Source organism: Artibeus jamaicensis, unplaced genomic scaffold (genome assembly GCF_021234435.1).
Source record: "Artibeus jamaicensis isolate MK-2021 breed Jamaican fruit bat unplaced genomic scaffold, CSHL_Jam_final contig_465, whole genome shotgun sequence".
Classification (NCBI taxonomy): domain Eukaryota; kingdom Metazoa; phylum Chordata; class Mammalia; order Chiroptera; family Phyllostomidae; genus Artibeus; species Artibeus jamaicensis.
In genome coordinates this window covers 13,691,188-13,716,295 of record NW_026521843.1, presented here as the reverse complement: position 1 = coordinate 13,716,295, position 25,108 = coordinate 13,691,188, and the positions used below count along the sequence as shown (strand labels likewise).

At 38.4% G+C, this 25,108-nt stretch overlaps 1 protein-coding gene and 2 pseudogenes across 4 annotated transcripts in view; 1 reads left to right on the top strand and 2 right to left on the bottom strand.

The window, feature by feature from the left end:
- The window catches only part of ASXL2 (ASXL transcriptional regulator 2), a 120,557-nt gene that overhangs the window by 17,294 nt on the left and 78,155 nt on the right, over positions 1 to 25,108 (top strand). For 3 of the 4 annotated variants that reach the window (XM_053667117.1, XM_053667114.1, XM_053667115.1), the window contains one exon: positions 13,213 to 13,295. The exons of the other annotated variant lie outside the window; for it this stretch is intronic. In XM_053667117.1, the coding sequence (XP_053523092.1) occupies positions 13,213 to 13,295 (83 nt within the window). The remainder of the gene's footprint in view (positions 1 to 13,212; positions 13,296 to 25,108) is intronic. 4 annotated transcript variants of the gene reach the window in all.
- LOC128627731 (uncharacterized) lies at positions 3,626 to 3,723 on the bottom strand (annotated as a pseudogene).
- On the bottom strand, positions 22,530 to 22,820 carry LOC119050407 (cytochrome c oxidase subunit 6B1-like; annotated as a pseudogene).

The window sequence follows — 25,108 nt, the reverse complement described above, 5'->3', positions numbered from 1 at the left end:
GTATTTCCATGTGAAGCCCAGCTGTGGATCAGTACTATGCCTGGGGCTCACAGAGTCCAGCTGTTGCTTGTTTGATACAATTTAGGAAGTTGTGAAGGATGAGCCAAGACTAGCCATGCATATGGAAAAGCTGCTTGAGTCAGCTCATAAGTCGGGTGGGGCAGAGTCTCTGGGGATCTCCAAGGCTGGTCCAACAGTGTTAGCCAGGTTGATGGAGTCTCAGATATGGCACCAGCTTGCCGGCTGTGTTGGCAAGTGTTTAGAAGAGGCACATTAGCCTCTGCTGGCCTTGGGCCAGACATTTTAGTTCCTCCCTTTATGCCACTGCTGCCTTTCAAACTGCTGCCCTGGTGCTGGAGCTCAGAGGGAGTGAGTCTGAGTAGGTGAATCCATGTGTGGGTTCTTTAAGAGGAACTTCCTTTGTGCTCCAGGAGTTTCCTCCACTGATTCAGTCCCTGTTGGTTTTGGCAGCCAGAAGTTGTGGGGACTTATCTTCCTGGAACCCTGGGCTGGGGGGCCTGGTTTGGGCCTCCTTGCTCCTGAGATAGCCCTCTTGAATTTTTATTGACCACATGTGGGTAAGGGACCAGCCCAATCTGTGTCTGTGTCCCTCCTACGAGTCTTGATGGGTGTAGTTTAATTCTGCAGTTGTCAGACTTCCATTCAACTTGATTTCTGATGTTTCTGAGTGATGGCTGTTCTATATTTTAGTTGTAATTTTGATGTAGTTGTGGAAAGAGGCTACCCACGTCTGCGTACACCACCATCTTGCCTGGAAGTCCAAGATTGGTTTTTTTAATTCAGCTAAATGCTTTTGAGATTCACTAAAGTTTTGTGTATTAATAGTTTATTCTTTACTTATTGCAGAGTAGTAAGTAGTTCATTGTACCAGTGTATAATAGTTTGTTCACTGTTGAAGAACATGTAGGTTGTTTGTGTTTTTGGCAGTTAAGAATGGAGCTGCAGTAAACATCTGTGGGCAGATTTTCCTTTGAACATAACTTTTCATTTCTCTAGGAGAAATATGCAGGAGTGGGCTTGCAGGGTAATATGGTAACTGTATGTTTAATTTCATAAGAAAACTGCAAAACTTTTTATTTTTAGAGAGAAGGGAAGGGAGGGAGAAAGAGGGAGAGAAACATAGGTGTGTGGTTGCCTCTCATGTGCCCTCTACTGGGGACCTTGGCCCGCAACCCAGGAATGTGCCCTGACTGGGAATCGAACTGGTGACACTTTGGTTTGCAAGCTGGTGCTCCATCCACTGAGCCACACCAGCCAGGGAAGGAATAGGGTCTGTCTATTGCAAGACTTTTTTTGCAAGTGGTAGAAAACCTATCCTAAACTGGTGGAAGGGAGAAAAGGGAATTTATGGGTTTGTCACTGAAAAATTTGGAGGAAGAGCTTCAGGCATGGTTATTTTGTTTCTTTTTGTTTGTCTTTGGGGTGTTAGAAAGCTGTTAGCTTTAGTCTTTCATCATTCAAAGTCCATTAGTTGCTGGGACAGAAAATGTCTCTTACTTGTTATTTTTGTCCCTTTAGCCTTAATTTGAGTGTTCTGTCAACTTCTAAACCAATTATTGTGGCCAAGAGGTTAAAAAGTGCTAATGGGTTTCATGCTCTGTTGCTGCTGGTGTTGGTTCCCACTATATGGATTGAATGTGGAGGGATTAGATCTCTAAAAGATCGTTAAACCAGAAGAATGTTGATGGTAGGTAAGTTGCTAAAAACACAGATCTACCTTAGGCTTCATGTGGTCTGTGAACCCACAGACACTAATCATAAAAATTACAGATGTTTTTCTGAGAAGAATCTTCATGCTGTCATCATAGTCTTCAGGGGGGTCTATACCCATAAAAAAGGTCAAGTATTGATATATAAGTCTGGGGGGGAAGGGCATTCCCCCCCCAGACTTATATATCAGTGAACTGAGGATAGGTACATTACCAAAGGCATACATGAGAATTATTTTTGAGAGGTGGTAGAATTGAATCTGAATTTATATTGAGCATAGTAGAGTATAAATTTATATGTTTTAGAATACTTGGAATGGTAGGAGATGCACAGATATTTGTTCATCATTATATATGTAAAATAATCAAGTAGTTTAAGAGAAAAGAAACATCTAATTTTTTTTTCTATAATTATACCTTTCATTTGCTTCAGTTGTCACTAGATATTATTTCCTTCTTGGTCCAAGATTTTTTGGGTGTGGGGATTAAAAACAATTTTCAGACTTTTTTTTGTACTGTGTGCTTTTATTGCATTATGATCAGAACATAAATTTGAACCCTTTATATGGTTTTTGTATTTATTGAGGTTTTCCACCCATTCCATTAGTGGGGAAAACATGTAGAATTTTTTGAACAATTTAAGTGTGATTTATCTTTGAAATCGACCTTACTGATTTTATTATTCATATGCTCTTACTCTCTTTTATAATCATGAATGAGAATTGTAGTAGAGGGAAGGTTGGGATGAGAGATACACCATAACTTTAATTAAGATCTATGATGGCTATACCAACTCTTTTATTTTAGCATATGGTTTAACTCACTTGTATTGGAAATTTTAAAATCAGGAATGGCCAAACAACCGTAGAACTCAGAACCTACACTTTTAGCTTAGACATTGAAATTCTTTAGTGATAGTAATAAATTATATTTGTAGAGTGGCATTACCAGAATAGGGTTCCTACACCCATTGCTTCTCCTTTGTTGGCTGGACCCAGTATAAAATATTGATCCTCCAGTGTGGATCAGAATTGGGCAAATTAGAAGCTTTGTTTGTTTATAAAAGGATTTGTTTATTTATTTATTTATAGAGAGGGGAAGGGGGGGGAGAAAAAGGAAGAGAGAAACATCAGTGTGTTGTTGCATCTTTCACGTCCCCTACTGGGAACCTGGTCCACAACCTAGGCATGTGCCCTGGTGGGAATTGCACCAGCCAGGGCTAGAAGTGTTATTTAAAACAAATGAAAATGGTATGCTTTGAGCTGATAGGAATGTTTTAGGGAAATGTGTTTAATAAGCAGGTCCTTTAGCTTTCTTTGTTAGGGATTAATTGTTTATTTTTGTGAACTGTGGACACTTTTACCTAATTGCCCCTTTTCCCTTTCCTTGATTATCTGGCTAATGTGCGTTGTGGAAAGTTTAAAAACAAAAGTGTAAAGATCAGGAAAAAATTATCATGATTTTGCCAGATAGGGGAGTATTCTTGTTTGGAGTCAGAGTTCTCTTTTGGAAATTGATGAAAGCTGTGGATCTTTTTCCAGGAAAAGATAAAAGCACTAAGTAATTCCAAAGAGGTTCATGGAATCCTGAAGGTAGTTCTGTGTCCTGTGGGCCTGGCTTATATTTTAATAGCTCTAATCTGATGTAGTATCATCAACATTTTGGCATTTATTTCTAATTCTTCTGTCTGGCCTTCCCTTTCTCTCTTTTCCCTTTCCTTCTTCTTACTTATGCATTCATTTCTTGATTCTTATATGGGCCCTGACCAGGGATTGAACCCACAACTTTGGCATATTGGGATGGTTCTGTAACTGACTTACACAGCCAGGGTCGGTTGATTGTTCAGTCAGTCTGTCTTTCTCTCTCTCTCTCTCACTCATTCACTCACTCACTCATCTCAGATGTGTAATGTGCCCATGTATTACGAGGTTTGAGGGAGGCATATCTGAACACAAGAGTGTGAACATGCAGTCATCACGAACTACAAAAGGATCTCTCTGGTTATTTACTCAATTGAAATCTTATTGTGTATTCAATTTTGTATGTGATTTTTGTATATCATAAGCATTTCCTCATCATTGAAAACTCTGCTTAAAAGATATCTTTAATGACAACATAATGTATCACTGTTTACAATTTAGAAATAATTTATTGGGTTCTTTCTGTGTTTCATGTATTGTCTGATTGGAGGGCCATAAAGATAGAGGCTTATGGTTTCTGCTTTGCTATTTATCTAAAAGATCTCTTTGGGAGGGTAGTTAAATTGATTTATTATCTTAATATTGGGACTTTTTTATTTATTTTTATAACTGTTACAAATAATACTGCAGTGAATACCTTTATGCCTAGATCTTGTATGTATTTCTGTTACTTTGCCTTTATAGATGGCTGGAAGAAAAGTTGTTGGGTAAGAGGATGTCAGTCTTTGGAAGACCCTTAAAGTTACATGTTACCAAATTGCTTTTCAGAAAGGTTTATCAGTTTACTTTCCCAGCTGTAGTGTATGCATGTCTGTCTTACTGAACCCTTGAAGGAATTGAACATTCCTACTTTTGGGGGAAAAAAATTGTTTTTTTTTAGGTGACAGATGGACTTTCAGGTATAGAATGACTCGTGGGGAAGTTATATTAGATACAGAGAGTGGTATGAGCAAAGGTAGGGTGTTGGCAGCAGTGTGAGTGTGTTGCAGGATACTGAGACCGTTAGTTTATTCTTACACGGCCAGCATTCCATATTAAGTCCACTCTTGTTACCATGCCTGTCCGTTTGTCACATCATTCTCAGCTTAAATGTTGGGTAGTCATTAAGGCTTGACTACTCAGAATTATCTGTTTGCATTCGATGTAAACGGTATCACCCTATTTTATTTTGTTTATTGAACTTAAACCACTATTGGAAACAGATTTTTTTTTAACTGGCCCTGGCACCCTCTTGTAGTTGAGCCTTCTTGTTGTTTTGTAGATCAATGGGAAGAATTTACCTAAGACATTCTGCTGCTGCAAGGACTGGCTCTGACCACTGTCCACTACCTTCCACCTTTTGTGGAGGAATATTTGTGCAGGGCAGGGTGGTGGTCCTCTGACATGGTCTGTAGCTGTCCATTGGGTGTACAGGCTCTGGGATTTCCCAGGTGGTGCAGACCAAGGTCAGCCCCCTCTTTTCTTCTGCCCAGGGCCACCCCGCTTGAGCTATAAAGCAATCTGAGATGGCTGCTACTTGTGCTGTGCTCGGAGATTCCTAGGGGAAGCTAAACCGTGAATCTAGGCTGACTACTGCTTGTGCTGGGCCTGGGGCCACTTTGTAAGAGGTAGGGCGGCTGAGGACTCACTGAGGCAGCCTGTTGCTTGTTTCCTAGAATTTAGGAAGTTGTGAAGCATGAGCCAAGACTTTTCCATTCATATGGAAAAGTTACAGTTAACAGTTTGGGTGTGCCTGCGAGTTAGATGGGACAGTCTCAGGGGATCTGCAGGGTGGGGCAAATAATATTAGCCAGGTGGTTGGAGTCTTAGCCTTTGCCTGCCTTTCTGCCTAGGTGAAAGCTTTTCCCTTAGCTCTTGCCTTCATGCCAGATGCTTCACTTTCTCCCTGTGTGCCATTCATACTGCTACCCTGGTGCTGGAGCTAGAGGGAGTGAGTCTGAGTAAGTCCGTGTGTGGGTTAAGAGGAACTGCCTGGGACTCCAGAAGTTTCTTCCACCCACTCAATCCCCACTGGTTTTTGTAGCCAGAAGTTATGGGGAATGAACTTCCTGGCCCTGGAACCCTGGGCTGGGGGACCTGGTATGGGGTTGGAACTCCTTGCTCCTGAGATACCCCCTGAATTTTTATCTACCACACATGGATGTGGGACCAACCATTTCTGGGCTCTGCCCCTTCTACCAGTCTGGATGGGTGTTATTTCTTTAATTCCGTAGTTGTCAAACTTCCATTCAACTTGATTTCTGGTGGTTCTGAGTGATGGTTCTATATTTTAGTTGTAATTTTGATGTGGTTGTGTGAGGAGGTGAGCCCTGTTTACCCGTGCCTCCATCTTAACTGGACGTCCACAAGCCACTTTTGACACATTTGATCATTCATAGCACCTTCTCCATACACAGTACAAATCATTTTTTTGCATTTCAGTTGTGTTTTTACCTTTTTTGAGATAATATACTGAAAATGTTGCATATTTTCTTCTATCTTCAATATTAAAATGGCTGTACAAAAATTCACAAATTTTTATTTTATTTTATTATTTTTTAAAAATATTTTATTTATTTAATTTTGGAGAAGGGAAGGGAGAGAAAGAGAGAGAAACATCAGTGTATGGTTGCCTCTCACATGCCCCCTTTCTGGGGACCTGGCCTACAACCCAGGCATGTGCCCTAGACTGGGAATGGAACCGGCAGCCTTTTGGTTCACAGGCCCACACTCAATCCACTGAGCTATGCCAGCCAGGGCTGATTTTATTTTTAATGCTTGCTGATAATGACAGCTGTCACAATACAGTCTGACAAAATTGTTTCGAATGAAGTTAAAGGCAATTAAGTGCCAGTAGAGCCATCAAATGGAAAAACCTAATGGACTTTTTGGCCAACCCAATAGTTGGGCCAAAAGGTGTTTTATTGTTTGTAATTTCCTTTGTATTTGAAATATTGCATAACTATTGAAGGCAGAATTAAAGGTTCTTTACCATTTGTTTCTGTGGTTTTCTTAGTATTTCCTCTCAAATTATACATGTTGTCTCTTCCTTCTCCCACCTTCTTTCTACCCAAGTGGTGAACTGTAGGGCTTGTTTCTTACTCATTTTTTGTATCCCCCGTTTTTGACACTTAAGTACTTCTTAGTAAATGTCCATGAAAGGAACAATTAATTTTAGGAGCATGTGGATGTGTACCTGATGGAAAAGGGACTGTGTGTAGCCTGAGGCATAGGAGCAAAGAATCTTGTTCTCCATCACGTATTAGGTGATGTGACTGTGGTCAAGAGACTTGTTTTCACATCTGAAAAAAAATGCCATGATTGTACCTACCTTATAGTTTATTGTAAAGATGAAATGAGCTGATACATGTAAAGCACTTGGAACTGTATCTGGCACTTAAATGCTAGATTAACATTAAATGTTATTATCAAGTCTTAAGAATTTGGGGGAAATTAGGTTATCTTTTTTAAGATTTTATTTATCTTTAGAGGGGAAGGGAAGGAGAGAGGGAGAGAAATATCAGTGTATCGTCCCTCGTGGGTCCCCTGCTGGGAACTGGCCTGCAACCCAGGCATGTGCCCTCACTGGGAGTCAAACCTCCATCCTCTGGTTTGCAGGCCCGCACTCAATCCACTGAGCTACACCAGCCAGGGAGAAATTAGGTTATCTTTAAAAAAGTTTTTTTATCTACTGATTTTAGAGAGGGAAAGGAAAATATTAATTTGTTGTTTTAACTTATGTATTCATTGGTTGATCCTTGTATGTGCCCTTACTGGGAATCAAACCCACAACCTTGACGTTATCAGGACAATGCTCTAACCAACTGAGCTAAGCAGCCAGGGCCAGGAAAATTAGATTTTGAGAACTTTTTTGTTGTTGCTTGAACTAGGCAATATTGCATATCATATTCAGACTTGTTGAACAATCAGGTAAAAATCTAAGCTAGGACTGAACTATATCAGAATGACTTGATAGAGCTGTTCAAAATTGAGGTGAAATTACCCTTGGGCTTATAAAGTCAGCCTGTGTAATCTTCTCTCTGGTTTTCTGTAGCTGTCTCTCAGTATATATTTGAATTTAAAAATTCAAGCTTTTGCCCCTAAATCTACAAACCTATTTGCAATTGCACTCACCAGTCATCTTTTTTGTTTAAAAAAAAATAAACAAACAAATAAAAGGCATTTTTTTCTATTGTCTAAAGCTCATGTTCCTAATTCCATCGGTCAAGCCTCACACATTTTAGGCCTGCCATAGGTAGCCACTAGGGGTACCTGATGAATCAGACAGATGGTTACAGCCCTCCTGGAGCTTATGTACCAGCGGGCAGGACAGATGATTTAAAATGGAATTATAATAAATACATTGTGATAAGCACTACTGGGGGTGTATAGAGTGCTACCGTAGGAGTGTAATTATTCTTAAAACCACGGGAGAATGAATTGCCCAAGGAGAGTAGAAATTGAGATAAGAGAATCCTGAGGAAGATCAATGTTAAAACTGTGGAGAAAGAAAAGTTGCTGTTGGAGGGGTAGAAGGGGAGCCAGGAGAGTCTGGTGTCACAGGAGCTGAACAGAGAAGTGCATCTCAGGACAGAGGTAGTGATCAAGAGATACTGCTAAGCAGCAAGGTAAGGTCTTTTTTTCCCTCTTTTCCTTTTCAAATATTTGGCTCTATTAGTTATTTCTTCTGCCTGAATTCCATTTATTCCTTTCTGTTACCCGTTCAGCTCCTGAGCTCACACTGTGAGTGTTTGTATAGTGGATTTGGTAGGTGAGGGATACTGCATCCTCTGAATTAGTTTTGTTTCTGAGTGTCAAATTAGCACAAGTTGGAATAATGAGGGATTTGTCCCTCATATGTACCTGAATCTGTTGTATTTGCCTCTCGTGCTGGGGTGGGGAAAGTTGGGATAGTGAGGGTTACTTCCATCTCCTTTTATCCTTGTCCAGTGAAACTTGTTCAAATCTGTTTGACCAACAAAATTCCTTTACATATTTCCTTTGTGTTCTGGGAGTCGTGTTAACTCCCTGTTGCCACCTCTGGACCTCTCATTCAGTGGTAAACCCTCTCGAGTTTGATTTCTTCGCTCCTGATTAAATGGAATTTGTAAAGCTAATTAAAGAGCCCGTAGTTAAATACAGTGGATTTTGAAATTATTTCAACTTCTAGGACATTTTTGACATTGTTGACTGCTTCATCCTTCTTGTTTTTTCTGAAGCACATGTTGTTCTGACTTTTTCCCAGTTTGTCTGGCTACTCCTTAGTTTATTTGCTAGTTTTTATTCTCTTACTCTTAAACATTGGTGTATTGGTTCTGTAGCATAGGCTGTCATCACTTCTCATTCTGCATATTTCCTGGGTGAACTCATTCACTACTGTGACATTGGTTAACCTAATTAAAGCTTTTGGACAGTGAATAAGCCATATAACACTGAAGTTAATCTATAAAGATTTCCATGTTTTTTTCTGTACATTTTAAATGTAAGATAAAATTATCTAGGCTATACAAAATGCAGGCTCTTATATATATGTGCATATCTAGAAGGAACTCATAAGTGCAGCAGTAATTGAAATACTGGTATTGTTGAGGCTAGAGTCAAGCTCAAATCTTACTATCTAGATTATTCTTTATTCAAAGTGCAATTTTTATACCCTTTTTACTAGCTGGCTGTGAGATTCTGTAAGTAGAGATACATTAGGCATGCTTTTGAAAACAATTTATTATGCTTTAATTCTGGCTAGTGTTGATTTTAATTTTTCTGAGCAGTTATTCAGATTGTCATAGTTTCTAAAAATTGAATTATGTAGTTCCATAAACAGTTCCAATGCAATGATACTTTGTTTGATAAACACTGCCCTCCTGTGGCTAAATTAAGCTAAATGTTTTTATAAAACTAGTATTCCCACTTACATGAAAACTGTGGTAAAAAAATATGCAATAGTATTACAATACAATAGTAATATTATAATAGTACTGTAATAGAATACCGTATTTTCGCTAAGAAATATATGCAGTCGTTTTGTATTTTTCTCCATTTTTCCCTCTTGGGTTTCGCTAGTTTATATTTTTCTCATCATATCTGTACATTTCTTATTAAAATTAGTGAATTCAAAGAGTCAAAATGTAAATGGAAAAAATTGAAAAACATTAAGCTGTTAAAGGGAGGGAAGCTACACTTTTTTTTATTAAAGATTTTTGTTTCTTTTTAGAGAGGGGGGAGGCAGGGAGAAAGAGAGGGAGAGAAACATCAGTGTGTGAAAGAGATCCATCAGTTGCTTCTCACACACCCCCACCTGGGGACCTGGCCTACAGCCCAAGCATAGTCCACTGGAATCAGACCAGTGACCTTTCAGTTCACAGGCTAGTGCCCAATCCACTGAGCCATGTCAGCCAGGGTTCTAGTTCTAAATGTTGAGAAACTTTATAATAAATAATTTTATAAATTAAAATTAATTTGAAATGTCTAGTATGTAAAGGAACTGGCAGTAAACATTTTTTAAAGGAAAATAAACATCCCTTTAGTAGTTTTAACTGTTCTTCCTATTTTATTTCATTAAAGAGCAGAAAGTCAGTTAAGTCCTCACTAAAAAGGCATACAAAAATTTTTTGAGTTCTGGCTGGTGTAGCTTAGTGGATTGAATGTAGGCCTGTGAACCAAAGGATCGTGGTTTGATTCCCAGTCAGGGCACATGCCTGGGTTGCCAGCCAGTCCGCAGCAGGGGACTCATGAGAGGCAATTGTACATTGATGTTTCTCTCCTTCTCTCCTTCCCCTCTAAAAATAAATAAATAAAATAAAAAGATTTTTTTGAAAGCTTTTATTTATTTATTTTTAGAGAAAGGGGAGGGGAGAGAGAATGACGGAGAGAAATCTCTCGATCAGTTGCTTCCTGCATGCTTGGCACTGGGGACCTGGACAGAAGAAACCCAGGTCTGTTCCCTGACTGGAGTCGAACTGGCGACCTTTTGGTCTGTGGGAGGATGTGCCCAACCTGCTGAGCTGCACTGGGCTCTGCTTCATTTTTGAAGGATATTTTTGCTAGATAGGAATTTTGGTTTCTTTCTGGGTCCTTTTCTTTTAGCTCTTTAGCATGATTTTCCACTGCTTCTGCATTCCATGATTTCTGACTAGAAATCCACAGCCACTTAAATTGTCCTCTAAAATGAAATGTTGTTTTTTGCTTGTTTGCTTTCAAGATTTTGTTCTGTTTTGTTTTTAGTTTTTAGTGATATATCTGGGTATGGGTTTCTTTGAACTCATGTTGAGATTCATCGATCTTCCTGAAATTTTAAGTGTTAACTGAAATTTTAAGATTAAAAAATTTTAATTTACTGAATTTGGGAAGTTTTTCTACTGGTTCTTCACAAATGTTTTCTGTGCTCCATTCTGTCTCTTCTCCTTTTGGGACTCTGATGGCATGAGTGTTAGATCTTTTGTTATTATCCCATTACCTCTGTTCTTCTATTTTATTTTTTTATTTTTCTTTCTAAATTATGTGTGTCCCCCATGCCTCCAAAAAAAAAAGAGGTTGCAGTCCAAATTCCCCCAGTACCTGTGGGGGAATGTGATCTTAATTTTGAAAGTAGGTTTTTGCAGATGATCAAGTTAAGATAGGGTCATTAGGACAAACCCTAATCTAACATGATTGAGTCTTTATTAAAAGGGGAAATTTGGTCACAAAGACAGACAAGTTAAAAAGGGAAGATACATGAAGACACAGGAGAATGTCATCTACCAGCTAAGGAACTACCTGAGGTCACCAGAAAGTAGGAACCTATTGAAACTGTCAAGATGTCAGTTTTCTGTTTATTTTGTAGTTCTCTTGTTACATTTTTTTTTGTTAATTTTCCTCTGTTCATTGGATTGGATAATTCCTGATCTTACATCTTCAAATTCACTGATTCTTCTGGTATTCCATTCTGAAATTGTGTCCCTCTAAGAAATTTTGGGCTTTATTTAGGTTCTTGTATTTTTTTAGTCTTAAAATTTTATCTTGCAAAGAAATGAAAAAAAAAATTTATCTTCACACATACATATACACACATACATGTGATCTTATTTCTCTGCTGGAAAAATGCTTACCTATTACTTTCCAAGAATATTCTTCCCAACATTTTTTAATCTTCACCCAAGGGCATGCTTATTGATATTTAGAGAGAGAGAGAGAAATATTGATAGTTTGCCCTTTGTACATGTCCTGACTGGGGACTGAGGCCTCAACCTAGGCATGTGCCCTGACTGGAATCAAACTGGCAACCTTTCATTTTACCGGATGAGGCTGCAACCCACCGAGCTACAACAGCCAGGCGCTTTCCAACTTCCTGAAGCAAGGTTATAATAGCTGCTTTAAAGTTCTGGCTGATAATTCTAACATCTTTGTCATCTTGAGTTTGTTTTATGTAGGTTATTTTTTTCCTTATGAGTTATGGAGATTTTCCTGGTTATTCATATGTGATTTGGGATTGATTGTATATATATTAGGTATTTTGATGTGATGTTATGATAGTGTCTTTTTCAATCCTAAGGAGAATGTTACTTTTTTTGTTTTTGAGGGATGGGAGGATTTTTTAGGCAGACATTTGACCTCACTGGGTTCAGGTCAAAATTTCTACCTACCTTCTAAACACTAAAATTCTGATGTCTAGTTTTCACAGTCTTTGTTGTGCTCTTCCCATCCATTCTGCATATGTGCCACCTAGTGACTGATTCAGGAACCTACCTGATAAGTAGTATATTGAGGGTCAATACCTAAGCATAGTTCAGGGTGATGCCAGGAGTTTTTATAGAACTTCATGGTATCTCTTTCTTGAGCTCCTTTTTGCAAGTTCCTTGACACTTTCTGGCTCCTAGAGATCCTTCTCCCTTTTGTCATTTCTGTTTTGTTGCATACTTTCACAACTGCATCTGCTTTCTATGCCAAGCAGCAGGATGGTAGAGAAAGAATATAAGCCACGGCGATTTTCTTCACACTCATGGGGCCTGATGGGTTCTGCTTTCTTGAGTATTAGGTTTCTGTCTAGCCATTGCTGTTATCATCACTCCACAACTGCTGCCTTTGGATGCCCCAGGACAGGGCCCAAGAGAAAGGGGAAAAAAGAAACCCCAGAAGATCCTCCTCCCCCTTTACTACTCCTTAGACCAAAAAAGAGAAGACTTCTTTTCAAGCCATTTCTGCCTTCACTTAGAGTGCATTTCTGAGTTTGGGCTGCCACTGAGTCTAGACTGAGTAGTCCCAAGGGAAACAAAACCATGAAATTCACTGCTGGGTCAGACTTCTAATTGTTTCCTCCCTCAAGCCAATTGCTGCCATTTTCAGAGTCCTTGGATAGTTGCTGCATGTATTCTGCTTAGGTTTTTAGTTGTATGTATTGAGTAGGAAAGACAGGATAAACCAGAACCACAGATATGATTTTGATTTTATTATAACTATTGTTCATGTGTTTTGGTTATAGGTTTTTTTAACATCCATGCTATACTAGGCTTTGCTGGAAATGTGAAGATGGATAATCTTTAAGGTGCTTATAGTAAGTTCACAGGCAGGCATGTAATGTAGAGGTAGAGGCAGAAAGTACATATAATTTCATATTTTGTGTTAATGAATAATTGAGTTATTAATCATATCCTTTTGATCTATTTCTGCTTCAGGTTTGACTTGTTTGTGACTGAAGGAGAGAAGATCCTATTGATACTCCATTAATTTTCTAATTATCATCCCAAAATATAAGGGATGAAAAAATCTCTGATATGTATGAAAAGAACTTAAAATTAAAAATAATTTATTATTATATACTTGTTTCTCAGGTCTTAGAAAAATACCCCAATACACCCATGAGTCATAAAGAAATTCTTCAAGTTATCCAGAGAGAAGGACTAAAAGAAATCAGGTGAGTTATTTAAATATTAGTAACAATTATAATACGCAACTAGAGTATTTTATAGTGTGTAGCAGTATAATTTAGTTCTGAACACTGATTGTTTAGTGATAACTGCATTGTTAATTTCTGATTTATTCAGTTGTCAGATCTTTGAAGTTTTCAGTCCTAGTACAGTTGTAAACCAAAAGTAAGTTTTAAAAAATGTTTAGAAGGTAAACTCTTCACACCCATGCACTTTAATTCTTAGTAAGGCCTAGAGCCATCTTCAAGCCTTCATCTATCAAGTCAGGCTTTTGATTTGATAAGCTTGGTCATTAGTAGATAAAAAGTAAAAGCACGGAAAGAGTGCTAGAAGTAGACAGTCTAGAAAGAGATAACCTTGACCACAAAGACTATAATGGAAAACATATATATATATATATATATATATATATATATATATATATATATATATATCACCTGAAAAAAAATATGTGTATATGTTTCAGATAGTCTTGTTATTAATTGACCCAAGGCTGGGGTCAATTAATACAATATCAAAGGTAAACATGCTTTAATTTTTAAGAGTCCTATTATGTTACAATAGCACATAATAGTCACTGTTCATAACCAAGACCCTTTGTCATCAAGAAATGTTAAAATTGTGTTCAGTGTAATTTGTCAGGGCAGAAATCTGGGAGCCTATGTTAGAGATATTTCCATTAAGATAGAAAAGGTTGAATGGGAGTAAAAGACAGAAAACTGTACTTGAACAGCAATTAAAGTCAAAAAAAAAGAAAAGGTTGCGGTGCTTTAAAACTGCTACTAGTTCTCAACTTGGGGTGGTTTTCTATAACACCCTTAGGGAAAATGTTCAGAATTGTGGGGAGCTATTTTTGATTGTCATAGTGACTAGAAAGAAGGGAGCACTGCGGCATTTAATAGAAAGGTAACAGGGATGCTGTCTTCCATCATGCTGGACAGTCTCTCATATTGAAAGATTGTTCGGCTCAAATGCCAGGTGTATTCTTATTGAGAAATAGACATATTTGTAAATAAACAACAGTACATTTTTGATGAATCATATTGTATGTTGTAGATTTCAGTTCTCATTTTCTTTAACATGAAATTCAATTTAAGGTTTTTTTATTGGCCTTTGTTTGATAATGCAGTTAAAAATTTTTCTTTTGAGCCCTGGCTGGTGTAGCTCAGTGGATTGAGTGCGGGCCTGCGAACCACACGATTGCAGTTCGATTCCCAGTCAGGGCACATGCCTAGGTTGCAGGCCAGTTCCCAGTAGGGGGCTCATGAGAGACAACCATACATTGATGTTTCTCTCCTTCTCTCCTTCCCTTCCTCTCTAAAGATAAATAAATAAAATATTTAAAAAATTTTTTTTGTTTTGATTTGTGGCCAGATGTCAGTAGGCTGGGAATAAATTATAGGTTTGCTTTATTAATATAAAATATAAATTAGTATATCTCACTTTATATATGTATGTCCTGAAAAATTGTGTGAACATATGTAAATTAAAACATTAAAATGCACTTGAAGAATTAGCTTACAAACATTTTTATAAATTACTTAAAAACTTACCAGTGATATAATTCTTTTTTTTAATATCTGTCTATCTGTTTATCTATCTATCTATCTGTCTGTGTGTCTGTCTATCTTTAGAGGGGAAGGAGAGAGGGAGAGAAACATCAATGTATGGTTGCCTCTAGTGCGTCTCCTGCTGGGAATTGGCCTGCAAGGAACTGGCTTGCAACCCAGGCATGTGCCCTGACTGGGAATTGAACCGCGATCCTCTGGTTCGCAGACCTGTGCTCAATCCACTGAGCTATACCAGCCAGGGCCCAGTGATATAATTCTAAGTTTTTATTTGAATTAGCTAGATTTATTAGATAAAGTTAAAGCACAATACCCATTGAATTACATATCAATGTGTATAAGGCTATAGGAAAGAGGGTAAGTGATTGATTATTGTTACTATGAGAAATGAATTCTGCTAAGGTATACTAATATCCTTTTATAATACTATTGGGTCTTATAGGAGTGAACTAGAGATTTCATTTCTCTTCATAAAATTAGACTTAATACACACTGGGAAATAGGTCAGGAAATCTGGTATGTAGAGATCTGACCTCACCAGTAGTTGAAGTTAGAATGCCAGTTGCAGGGTCATCCAGCTCTAACAGTGAGGAACCGTGACTTTAAACTGTCATTTCTAGGGAGCAGGCAAGAACAGTAAATAAGTAAAGCATAGTAAATTTAAAACGATGGTGGTGCAGTTAAGTGACCACAACACACTTCTTTCTAAGCCATCGGTGACTTATATTTTGCTAAGTCCATGGGACTTGTAGTTCCCACCTTTCTTCTCAGTATTATTTATCACAGCTGACTACTCCTCCCTTCTCCAAACTGTTTTGTTACCTGAAGTAACCACAAACATTACTGCTCTCCTTCCTTTCTCTCTAAGGTTTTCTTCTCATTTCTTTTTTTTCTCATTACCTTCTTTCCAACTTAAGTGCACTTTTGTCCGTTCTCACAGCTTTATCATTTTTGGCTTGTCAATTCCTAAATATGTAGGGAATCTTCCTCACACCTCAGCCTTTGTACATGCTGATCCCTTAGCAAGGAATGTGCTTTTCCTTACTTAACTTTTATTTTTCAGGTGTCAGTTTGAATATGTCTTTTTCAGGAAACTTTGACTAACTTTCTGGTCTAGGTCACATTTTCCTTTCTTAATTTATAATGTTCTGTGTTGTTTCTTCATAGCACTTAAGGTTTAAAATTACATATTTTTGTGATCCTAAAAAACTCATGCAACTTCTCTGTTGCTTACATTAAGCTAGCTCCATTAGGGCAGTGACATTGTCTGCTGTTCCTTTTCCTCCTTCCCCCGTAGTTCTTGGCACTTAACAAACATTGAAAACCCACTTCTCAATGAGGATATGAAATATCAGTGGTTGGAAGATCACATTCAAATGTAGTTATAACTTACTCTTTTGCTTCTGTGATATATCAAGTGGTAGGCTTACAATAAAGATTTTAGGCAGGTGCCCTGGCTGTGTGGCCCAGTGGATTGAGCACCAGCCTGTGAATTGAGAGGTTACCAGTTGGATCGGGCACAAGCCTGGGTTTCAGGCCAGGTCCCCAGTTGGGGGCGTGTGAGACAACGGATTGATGTTTCTCCCTCCCTTCCCCTCTCTCAAAGTAAATAAATAAAATCTTTTTTAAAAATGAAAATTTTAGGCAGGTTATTGAATGAAAATGGATACTGTGCTTATTAAAGATGTGCTGTTATTTAAGTTTTTTTTTTAAAGCAGTTTAGATGTCAGATCTCTCTGTTTATAGAGAGGAGGGAAGGGAAGGAGAGAAACATCAGCGTGGGAGAGATATATCAATTGGTTGCCTCTCGCACGCCTCCAACTGGGGACCTGGCCTGCAACCCAGGCTTGTGCCCTTACTGGGAATTGAACCAGTGACCTTTCAGTTTGCAGCTTGGCACTCAGTACACTGAGTCACACCAGCCAGGATGCAGATGTGCTGTTTCTTACAGTTTTATTTTTATTTCTCAGTCAATACATGGCTTTCAGCTCTTTTTTTCTCTTTGTAGTTTTTTTGTCTGCTCACCCATTTTGAGGAATCTTGCTTAATTTTGATTAATCCATACTACATTGTTTTATTTTTTAAAATGTTAAAGTGGAACTAGCTCAAATGTCCATCAATAGACGAATGGCCCTGGTTGGTGTGGCTCAGTGGATTAAGTGCTGGCCTGTGAAACAAAGAGTCCCCAATCCAATTCCCAGTCAGGGCACATGCCTCTGTTGTGGGCCAGCTTCCCAGTAGGGGGTGCATACAAGGGGCAACCAACATTGATGTTTCTGTCCCTCTCTCCCTCCCGTCCCCTCTCTATAAAAATAAATAAAATCTTTAAAAATAAAGAGTTGGATAAAAAATGTGGTATGTACATTCAATAAAATATTATTCAGCTTTAAGAATGAATGGCATGCTGATACATGCTATATGGGTGAACCTTAACCTGCTAAGTGAAATAACCAAGACACAAAAGGACAAACATTGTACAATTGCACTTATATGAGATACCTAGAATAGGCAAATTTATAGACAGACAGTGTAATAGAGGTTGACAGGGGATTGAGACCAGGGGAAATTGGGAGCTATTATTTAATTGCTACAGTGTTTTTTGGAGGATGATGAGAAAGTTCTGGAAATAGTGGTAATGGTTGCACATTGTGATTGTTTCTCATGACACTAAATTATATACTTAAAATGGTTAAAATGGTAACTTGTATGCTCAGTATATTTTTTCACAGCTAACTAACAAAAAAGTATTAAAAATGAAGTGATTGGCTCTTGGCTGAGAAAGATTGAGAATACTTGTTCCTTTAAAAAGTTAGGTGAGAGGATTGAAAATTATTTACCCGGTGTGGAATTCTGAATGAATTAATTAGGAACATTAACAGAATATTGTAACATTTAAATTGAATACTCTTTTATAACTGCATTTTAGAAAACAAGGAGAAAAGAAATCTCAAATTTTTCTTCTCACAATAACCTGCCACTTGTGAATTCCCCCCCCCCCCTTTTTTTTTAAACACTTCAGTGCACTCCTTTTAAAGATACCTTAGGATTTCCCATAGAAGTCATAGGGAAGAAAGAAGATACAGATTGTGTTGTTGCAGGTGAAAGATATTCTAGGATGTTCTAAAAGTAGCTTAGTTCTGTTGAGAACAGATGAGATGTGAAAGGGGCTTGGAGTAACTCAAAGGAAGAAAAGATAAAAAGATTTAAAAGGTCGGGGGGGACAGTAATTTGAGACTTATAAGTTGTAATAATAGATGTCTAACTGGTATCTCGTCATTTGTAAAGAACAGGAAGTTTATTTCTGTAGTATTGGCCAGAAAATCGTTGTTTCAGAAAATTAGAAATATTTTAAAAAATTACCCTGGCTGGTGTAGCTCAGTGGATTGAGCACAGGCCTGTGAACCAAACGATTGCGGTTCGATTCCCAGTCAGGGCACATGCCTGGGTTGCAGGCCAGTTCCCAGCAGGGGACCCATGAGAGGCAACCATACATTGATGTTTCTCTCCCTCTCTCCTTCCCCTCTAAAGATAAATAAATAAAATCTTAAAAAATAAAATTACCCTGGCTGTTGTAGCTCAGTGGATTGAGCATGGGCTGAGAACCAAAGGGTTGCTAGTTTGATTCCCAGTCAAGGCACATGCCTGGGTTGTGGGCCAGGTCCCCAGTGGGGGCCATGTGAGAAGCAACTACACACTGATGTTTCTCTCCCACTCTTTCCATTTCTCTAAAAATAAATAGATAAAATCTTTAAAAAAAATTTTTTTAAATTTGTTGCGACATCTCATTTTCTTGTTCAATTTTCCATGGCTAAAATATAGCCTGATTGTTCTTTCTCTTATATACCACAATAATGTCCTAATATTGAAGAGAATTGCTTGTTCCAAATTTGAAGTACTGTTAGAACTTTTTAAAAAATTGTCAGCTTTCAGTCTTTTTTTAATCTAGATCAGTTATTTTCTACCTTTTTCATCTTACGTGGCACACACCAAAAAATATATTTTTTGCAAATGTGATTTAAAAATGGGTATAAATTTTGATTCATTCACACCTGACAGTTATAGCTGTTATAATTTTTTTTATTTGACAGTATAAGGGAAAAGAGATTAGTGCCCCTGGCTAGTTAGGTGTATTGGGTGTTTTAAAAATTCTTGTGGCATCCTGGTTGAGGGTCTAGACAGTTTCCTTTTTTTTAAAACACGGTTATTGTTTTTAGAGAGAGAGGAATGGAGAGAGAGAAACATTGATATTAGAGAGAAATACTGATTGGTTGCCTCCCAATCATGCCCTAATGGAGGATTGAACTTGCAGCCTAGGTATGTATGTGCCCTGACCAAGAGTTGAACCCCCATCTAACCTTTTGGTGTATGGGACAAAGCTCCAACCAGCTGAGCCACACTGGCAAGGGCTAGACAGTGTCCTTTCTTAAAAAGTCACTGTTATTAACTGAGTAGACATTTTCTTGATTGAGTTTACTTATTAAAAACTCTTTACTCTCATTATGGTTGATGTATTGATCCTGGATTGTGCTGTACATTTATTTGACTCTTAATATGAAGAAATACTTAACCATTTTTGTTTCAAAACACTGGAAATGAAATTAAGGATTTAGAGAGATAGATGTGTCCATTTGATGCATTTTATCTATGTACTTCAGTTCTAAGGGAGATTTTATGTCGAATCAGTATAATGTAAATGGCAAATGGCTGTTGTTAGCCATTGATATTTCAAATAGTCTTTGAAAAACATAAGGTATTTTCCTTTTTGTCTGAGAATGTAGGCTTTGTAGCACAGGTGGCAAACACAAGGCCTGCTGGCTAAATTCAGCCCTCCACCTTCTTTTATCCGGCCTGTCACCTCGTTTCTACCCAGCGGCAGCATCGAGCATTTACTTAACTGTTACAGAGTAGTTACATTTACACAGTCCTAAAATTACATTCGTCCCTTTGAAGGCAACCGGGAGGCTAATGTGGCCCCCAGTGAAAATGAGTTTGACACCACTGCACAGTTAGCAGAAAAACAAAGTGCCCCATTTTCTTCTTTTTTCTCCTGATTTTGAATCCATATTTCTTCCTGTGATTACAAACTCTACCATTTGATCATGAAGTTTCATGCGCAATTCATACCCCAGCTTCCCAAAGACACTCATACAACTACACCTATACAGCTTCATGGAACTGTTTCTGCACTTTGGGGGCATTGATTTTTTTTTTTTAATTTGTAATATATTCTGTGTAGTCTTAGAGTATACAGTTCTGTTGTTCTCAGGAACCAGTTACCAGATAGAGCTACATGTTAATTTGAACAGAGTAGTTATTAACTGGTTAAGTCATTAAGTTAACCAGGAATTAAGTATTAAAAGGTAAAGAGAACACGAATACAGTAATAGCTCTGGCTGGTATGGCTCAGTGGATTGAGCACCAGACTACGAACCAAGGGGTTACCAGTTCGATTCCCAGTCTGGGTCACATGGCCTGTGTTGCAGGCTGGGCCCCCAGTAGGGGGTGTGCAGGAGGCAGCCGCATATTCATGTTCTTTCCCTCTCTCCCCCTCCCATCCTCTCTGTCTGAAAATAAATAAATAGATCTTAAAAAATACAGTACTAGCAGATACAGAGAGCAACCAGTACCTCTAGGGCAGAGGCAGTGTGCCCCTAGGAAAGAAGGATATTCAGGGTGGCCCCTCCATGTCCCTAGATGTCCATGGAGAAGGTTGGGCTGCGGTCCAATGGATGACAAAGTTCACTGGGGCTGTAGCCTGGGGAAACATAGGAAGCGGCCTACTGGGTACTAGAACAACTTGCTGAAGCCCTTCTGCTGGGCACCTGTCCAACTTCCTGGGGTGCCAGCAGAGGCACCAGCAGAATTTTCTGGAGGGCCACCCATAGGCATTCTCCTGAGTCTTGCTGAAGGGTGAGTGCCATTGAGTGGCCTTCATGTTCTGGGTGCTGCAAGCCACAAGAGCAAGCAGGCAAGAGCACAGTAAAACCAGAAAGAAAAGCACCCCTTCTTTTTGCCCTGTTCCTGCAGCACTGTGACAAAACTTAACATTGAGCCATTTGACAAAGGCGAAATGTTAGGGCCCAGCTCTGCTCTCACAGAAAAGGGTCCAGAGGAGGTTGGATTTAGAGCTAAAAGCCAATGCATTGGTAACTGGCACAGAAACCTTCAATAGTTTTTCCATAGAATAACAGACCATTGATCATACATACTTTGGTTCACTTGATTTCTTTCCATCTGCACTCCAGGTAAATTGATACACTGCTATTCCCTGTAAGTGGACATTTAGCAGTCTTTTTATATGTGTCTTCCTGCATTGAAAGTGGGGTTTTTTAAGATCACATGTAATTTTTAAAATCCCATTTGATAATCATTGATATGATTAGATTTGGTGTATCATTTTACTGTGTTGTTTTTCCCTTTTTATATCACTGTCCCCTCTACTGCCTCTGCCCCCTACTGCCTTGTTTTGGATTATTTTGTAGCATATATATATACATATATATATTTTTAAAATTTTAAAAACTTTTTGGCTGCTGCTTTTTGTTTAGTGGTTGCTTGAAAGTTTGGGTGTATATTATATAATCTTTAATTGACTTCTTAGAGTTAATATTTTACCGCCTTAAATAAAGTGGCCTTGCGACCATGTTGTTCCCATTACTCATCCCCTTTGTTATATTTGTCATGTGTTACATCTCATACAGGGAATTTCCCATCAGAGTTACTCATTTTACTTTCCACTTAAAATGGTTCAAAGAATAACTGTGTTAATCCAGATGTTTACCAACCATTTCTTTTGCTCTTAAGTTCTGCATTTCTCTCTAGTATCATTTTCTTTCAGCCTGAGGAGCTTTCCTTTTAATATTTCTTTGTGCAGGTCTGCTGGTAATGCATTCTCTTAGTTTTCCTTAGTCGGAGAATACCTTTTGTTTATTTTGCTTTGTTTTGAAGCAAAATAAAGCAATTTTTTTTTTTGCTGGATATTGAATTCTGTGTTGACAGTTCTTTTCTTTTTAAAAAAATATTTATTTATTTTTAGAGAGAAGGGAAGGGAAGGAGAAAGTGGGAGAGAAACATCAGTGTGTGGTTGCCTCTCATGTGTTTCCTACTGGGGATCTGGCCTACAACCAAGGCATGTGCCCTGATTGGAAATCGAACCGGCGACCCTTTGCTTCACAGGCCTGTGCTCAATCCACTGAGCTACACCAGCCAGGGTGACAATTCTTTCCTTTTATTACTTAAAAAAATGTTGCTCTACTGCATTATGGCTTCCATGGTTTTTAATGAGAAATCCTTGATTGCTGGACTCATTGTTTTTTTTTAAATTATTTTATTGTTGTTCAAGTATAGTTGTCTGCCTTTATCCCCCACCATTCCCCCCACCCCCACCCATCCCCATTGAGTCATTGTTTTCATACAGGTAATACTTTGATTTCTCTAGTTGCTTTCAAGATAATTTCTTTATGTTGAGTTTTCAGCAGTTGTGTTTTTAATATTACTAGGTGTGGGTTTCTTTTTTTCTTTTCCCACTGTTCCAACAAGTATTTAATGTTAGTTAAGCCATGATTCAGGATCCTAGGGTGGGATATACCCAAGTCCCCCTTGACCTCCCTGGGAGAAAGATGAAAGACGGAGGACAGGTGGGGAGCAGCCAGTTCAGATCTTCCCAGGAAATGTGCCTTCTGCTCTGCGGTCATCCCAGGCTGACACCCAGGGTACAGGACAAATATATACATGCTGGTACCATTCGCACATGAAAGTATCACCCCCTTTAGCAGCCATTGCTTTCTCATAGCGGTGAAAGTCCAGGTGGTTCTGCCAACAGTTCCGGTCTGGTTTTGGTTGGGGAACTGGCTATCAAAAGGGGCAGTCTCGTAGTTCTTGATTTTGGTCTTGATGTCTTCTGCCATGTTGTTGACTCCTAAAGACGCCCCTGAAGCCGCTCCCATCTCAGTGTGCAGTGTGAATTTCTTTGTGTTTAATCTGTTTAGCATTGACTGAGCTGCTTGAATCTGTAGCTTTAGGTATTTTTATCAAATATGGCAAACACTCAGCTGTTTTTTTAATTTTTTTCTTTACTACGTTTTCTCTTCCAATTGCATGATTATTTTTGAACATTTTATTACAGTTCCCCGAATCTCTGCTTCTTTTTCCAAACTTTCTACCTCTGTTTCAGAATGGATCATTTCTGTTACTCTATCATCAAATTCCCTGACTTTCTTTTCTGCCTTTATATTCAGCTATTGAGGCCATACAGTGGAATTTTTTTAGTTTTGATGTTATATCTTCTGATTTCAAAATTCCTGTTTTGTTTCTTTTGTATAGTTTCTTTTTTCTGTTGTAAACTTCTGGCTTTCCATTAATTTCAACTTTATATTTACCACATGAAGGATAAAGTATCTGTCTGATAAGTTCTATCACCTGGATAATTTCAGGGTTGGCAACTATTGATTATCTTTTCCCTTGAGAATTTGTCACATTTTTCCGGATCTTTGTTTATGGGGAAATTTAAGTTTGTATTTTAGACATTTTTAGTATTATGTTATTAGTATTTTTAGTATTTTATGTTAGTATTTTAGTGTTATTAATATTTGGTAGTTGTTAGGCTCTGGTTTTCTGTTAAAAATCTGTGGAAATGGGGATTTACTTCCTTCTTTTTAATAGGCAAACAACCCAGTTGTTCTCAGACTACTGGTCTGATCTGTGTAGGTGCTAGATCAATAATTGTTCAGTTCTCAAAGCCTTTGCTGTATCAGTTGGGAGTGTCCCAAGTATGCACCCGTCAGGGATAAGCTGAGGCCTTGTGTAGGAATTAAGAGGTTCCCTTCTCTGCTTCTTTTGTCTCTGGAACGCTACAGTGTCCTTTTTTCTCTGTCTCTGGCCATAAAGTCACGTCTTTTTTTTTTTTTTTTTTTTCCAGAATGTTATCTATCCCCTACAGTAGTACATCTCCTCAACTAGGGCCTGCTCTTCAGTCAAAGTGGTGAGAGAAAAACCCAGACAACTCACCCTGTGAGCAGTTGGCTAACTGTGAACTTGGAACAATTCCCATGACCACCTTCACTTAATTAGACCAACTGCCTTGTGAGGGGGTTCCCAAGACTACTTTTAAGGCTCGATAATTTGCTATACGAAGTACTTGTATAATTTCCTGTTAGCAATAATTTGCTAACAGTGAAAACTGTTAAACTCATGGCTATGGGAAGGATAAGAGAAAGGATATAGGTTACAATTAGCCAAGGGAAGAGAGACACATAGGCCAGAGTCAAGGTAAAATACCAAACTCAGAGCTTCCAGTCATCTTCTCCCTATGACTTGGGACAGTGTTAACCATCAATATCAGTGTATGACAATATGCATGGAATTTTGCCAGCCAAGGAAGCTCACTCCAGCCTTGGTGTCAAGTTTTTATTGGGGCTCCATCACCTGGGTGTGATTCATTACCCAGGTCATTGATCTATTTCCAATGTCTAGCCCTTCTGGAGGTCACCTGATACCATGTGACCCAGACCCCCACCCTAAATCACATTGTTGGTGTGGCTCAAAGCCTACACTCTAAATTACAATATTACTATCTGGCTGGCCTGAGGCCCTTATTGAGGCTAGTGATTATCTTATAGAAGCTAATATAGCAAAGGCCAGACCTGTCTTTAGGTAAGGGTATAAAGTCTTCACTACATATCTCTGTATGTATCAGGTTTCGATTTCCCAGTGTGCTAGCTTTTAATTTTCAGTGTTTTGAGCAGTTGCTTGTAGAAAAATTTGACATATAATTCATGTATCATAAAAGTTAACCATTTTAAAGCATACAGTTCAGTGGTTTTTATTTAGTTCATTCATCCAAAACATTTCCGTCACCTCCCAAAGAAACCTTGTACTCATTAGCTTACAAACCCTTTTTTGACCTCCTCTCCCATGCCCAGTTCTGTGCAACCACTGATGTATTTTCTGTCTCCATGAATTTGCCAGTTATGTAATGGAATCAAAATATGTGGTCTTTTGTGACTGGCTTCTTTCTTACAGTATAATGATTGGAAGGTTCTTTCATGTTGTTGTATTTATCAGTACTTCATTTCTTTAATTGCTGATTAACATTCCAACCTACGTATATAGCACATTTTGTTTATCTGTTTATCCATGGATAGACATTTTGGTTTCCAGTTTCGGGCTGTTGTGAACGATAGAATGGACATTCTGTACAGGTTTTTGTGGGAAATTGGTTCTTGTATTTTTTC